General features: G+C 46.4%; 1 protein-coding gene across 1 annotated transcript; it reads left to right on the top strand.

The window, feature by feature from the left end:
• The first annotated feature begins 2,690 nt into the window (after positions 1 to 2,690).
• LOC119366874 (glutathione S-transferase 4-like) lies at positions 2,691 to 3,741 on the top strand. Its single transcript, XM_037632568.1, has 3 exons — positions 2,691 to 2,843; positions 2,940 to 2,988; positions 3,087 to 3,741. Exons 1-3 carry the CDS (start codon positions 2,691 to 2,693, stop codon positions 3,563 to 3,565), a joined length of 681 nt encoding a protein of 226 aa, XP_037488465.1. The 3' UTR covers positions 3,566 to 3,741.
• Positions 3,742 to 4,245: the final 504 nt, after the last annotated feature.

Genomic DNA, 4,245 nt, shown 5'->3' with positions numbered 1-4,245 from the left:
CTAAGGGCCCGCTTGGATTGCCGTTTCGCTGATATATTTATTTTACACATGTAACTGTTTTCATGCGTATCAAACTGGGCACGCATAAAATCCGGGTGGAAAAAAAACGAAGGTGGAAGGTGTGCTTATTTTTTTGGATGGAAGGCACCGACCTGTCCTGTTGTCAGGCTCAAGGCGAATTGGTCATCCTTGTTACAATCTAACCTCTTTCTTGTTCAGCGAATTCGACCAACACCTTAACTTATCTCATATTTTTTGTTGCATGTCCACGCTTATTCAGGCCGGATCACACGAGAGGCCTAGAGTATATCTCTCGGGATCACAGGAGCAAATCTCATCCTGTTTGACCATATTTCACGGCATGGGTATAGACAAACCCGGAACTTATCTTTGTAACTACCCAGTTATGGAGTAGCATTTGATCGGCATAAAGCAAGTCTGCAACCATCCCAAGTCCATGCACCACTTCAGATCTTAGGACACATAATGTATGTTGTAGTAGAAACTCACAGATAACTTATCGTCGCGTCTCGTAGTTGGTTCTGTCCGACTCAGACCTTCTGGACTCGGATCTGACTATGTCGAATCCTACAAGATCTTTTCGAGTCCATATTAACCGGCTAGCATTCAACGCTACATGGTTAGGGAGACCGGACCATCCACTGCATCATATGCTAGTCTAGTTGGTTGCACGTCCACACAGCCGTTTTGACTAGAGACCATTTAGCAAAGTCATCATGGAATGCATAGTATCACAAAAAAAGTCGCGTACTTGTTGATACACATCATTGATAATGATCAAAGACTATATTAATTCATAAACACATAAAAAATATCATCATACATGATTGCTTCTAAGGCATATCTCCAACACCGACGGCGTGGTCTGAACATCATGCTGCGCTGGTTGGAGCACATCATAGCAACCCCTTGGCGTCGTCGTGTCTCAGACGAACCGCTGGTTGTAGCTCCGCCATGGATGGTTGCAACTCGTCGTAGCAAGGTCGTAGCATCACCATGGTGCTCTTGTGGCTCGGGGAGTACCGCCGTTTGCAGCTCTGCATCGCCAACATGTTCCGTGCCTTTTCCAACATCACCATATGTTGGTTCTAGCACCCCTTCACGTTGGTTTCTGCACATCCGATCGTTGTCTCTCGTCTCCCAACGTAGAATCGCCTCCGCCACGCGGTAGGGTGGTCACCCTGGCTCGCGGTAACCCCACCATAGCAGTGATCATTTGCGAGGAGGGGATTGGAGTGGATTTGGGCCCTATGATATTTTTTTCTAAAAGGAAGGGCCCTATGATATGTGGAAGGTAGGAGAGCCATGGCGGAGCTGTGGATTTGATGTGTGGCTCGCCTGAGGAGCAAAGTTTTTTGTGCGCCGGCGAGCCGAACCTAAGAGAGACGTGTTGAGAGATGTGAGGTTGGGCATGAAGGGCGGCGGGGAAGAGACGCGTGTGCAACAGAAAAAGGATAAGGCAAGAGGTATGTGGTGGTCGGTGCATGGGCCCCATAGAGCGACATGGCGAGCATGCGAGCGACCAGCACATGCGCCAGATCGGCCGCCTGATTTATAACATTACACGTAATGTAATGTCCATATCAGGATGAACAAATTCCTTTTTTTTTGTTTGATGATAGGATGAACAAATTCATTTAGAAGGCAATGCAGTCTATCTTTTTTTTTAATGCAGTCTATCTAACTCTGCCAACATCTTGGAGAGCTTCACTGTATAGGAAGTCACAATTCCTTGGGTAGGAAGGAAGCTCGAATTATTGAACAAGTCAATCAAGAACAAAAGGAAAATATCACTAGGTACTAGGTAGAAGACCATAACCACACCAAATCTTCCCGGCGACCAGATCATGAGAAGAGTATACTAGTCTATTACTCCGGCCATACCATAATATAAAAACGTCTTTTACACTAGTGTAGTGTATAAAAAAGGAACACGTTGTTTTGGTGTTTGGGTTCAGAGAGCCCGTGTTAGATACAAGATGCTCAAATGCTTAATGGTCGTATGAAGTTTGGGCATCCGAGGAGCTTATGGCAAAAAAAATAAAATTCTGGCACGTCGGGAACATTTTAAAACAGTGATGTGCATGTCCTAATTTGTCTTTTTTTTACCATGCACTTCTCGAATGTCCAAACTTCATCAAATTTTGCACGAACATCACACACATGCACATCTTACTTGCAAAAAAAATCATTTATTTTTTTCCTATTATTAATCATTTTACTGTTTATTGAGGAAGTGGATATTCGATGAAGAACATTGTTATATTATGGGACGGAGGAAGTACCATTTGGAGTGAGAAAGCAAATCCCATAAAGGACCACTATTTGGATATATTATCGTATGAATTTAATTATGGACAAAGTCACAATTCCTTGGGCAGGGAGGAAGCTCGATTCATCAACCAATTCAAGGACAAAAGGAAATTATCACTCGGTTGACCATAACCACACCAAATCTTCCCAAGATCAGATCACGAAAATTGTATAGTACCGTCTACACTATTTGGTTATATTATCTTCCTCTCAATCACTCCCATCACATGTACTATAAGTTATGCTGGTCAAGGTCTGCTTAAGCACGCACTAATTAAAAAACAGAGCTGCTTAATTACAGCTCTGTGTGTGAGAGAAAGAGGGAAGCTGCGTGGGTGAGTGAGAGGGAGAGAGAGATGGGCGGTGCCGTGAAGGTGTACGGGGTGGCGGCGTCTCCGTTCGTCGCGACGGTGCTGCTGTGCCTGGAGGAGGTCGGCGCCGACTACGAGCTCCTCCCCCTCGACATGGCTGCGCGGGAGCAGAGGACCGAGCCCTACCTCTCTCGGAACGTATGTAGAAAGAGAGACAGTTTATAATTTGATTTGAGTATGTTCCTATCTCGCTCCATTTTCGTATGCAAGTTTTCATACGATTCAATCTCGCAGCCTTTCGGCAAGATCCCGGCGTTGGAGGACGGGGAGCTGACTATATTCGGTATGAAATTCACATACTCGCTCACGAACCAATTCATAGCAGCATACAAACTGTAATTAGATTTTCAATTGATCCACACACCGGTGATATTACCTCAGAATCGCGCGCGATTTCTCGGTACGTGCTCCGCAAGTACGGAGGCACCGGCGCCACCGATCTCCTACGGGCATCCAGCCTCGAGGAATCGGCCATGGTGGACGTGTGGATGGAGGTGGAGGCCCACCAGTACCAGCCGGCCATAGCCAACATCGTCCGGCAGTGCGTCATCCTGCCGTTCATCGGCGGCGCGCGAGACCAGGCCGTCGTCGACGAGTACGTCGGGAAGCTGGAGAAGGTCCTCGACGTGTACGAGGCGCGGCTGTCCAGCTCGCCGTACCTCGCCGGGGACTTCTTCAGCCTCGCCGACCTCGTCCACTTCGGCTTCACCTACTGCCTCGTGGCCGGCACCGAGTACGCGACGCTGCTGGAATCGCGCGCGAGCGTCATGGCGTGGTGGGGGCGGATCATGACCAGGCCGGCGGTGAGGAAGGTGGCGCCGCTAATCCACCTCGGACTGAAGCTATCTTCGCCAGCATAAGTTGAATACCGTGAATTCAGTTTATATATGTATTTCAATTGGGTTTTATTATTTTTCATGTCTAGGGACACGTTGAGAAATAAATGTTTGTTCATATATATAAGTAGTACTTCCTACGGAGAAAACATAAAAACATTTAGATCACTATTTTAATAATATAAAGGCTTTTATATTTCTTTATGGAGAGAGTGCTACATATAAATAAGACTAGCAGAAAAAGTGAGGTGCACTAAACTCATCATCGAGTCTGACAGTATAATGGCGTTGGAGGCTATCTCTCATCCCAATGCTTATATTCGAACTGATGTTTCAATCATTACAAGCCATGGAGTTGCTAGTATCAGTCTTGTCCACTAGCAGAGAAGCAAATATTGACGAAAAAGAATTTCCTCCACGTTTTATATTATAAAGCAAACATCACCACATATATCTTAGCGAGCCGAATAAACACACACCATCATGACACACATCGAACACATCCAAGTCTAGATACAAAGGTGCCGAGCACCATCACATCACTCGGACACAACCAAGCAAACATAATATGAGCTACGACGAACCACTTGGAGCCACCGAGGGGGTGAGATGGACATGACAAAGCAAGGACTCCAAGACGGTGCCTCCCAGAAGGGCACGACCACGGATAGCCGCCACCGTCCGATCCGCAGATCAAGTTTTCA

This window comes from Triticum dicoccoides, chromosome 1A (assembly GCF_002162155.2).
Source record: "Triticum dicoccoides isolate Atlit2015 ecotype Zavitan chromosome 1A, WEW_v2.0, whole genome shotgun sequence".
NCBI lineage: Eukaryota > Viridiplantae > Streptophyta > Magnoliopsida > Poales > Poaceae > Triticum > Triticum dicoccoides.
Note: the sequence above shows the minus strand (reverse complement) of the source record. Positions and strands in the feature narration are given on the sequence as shown.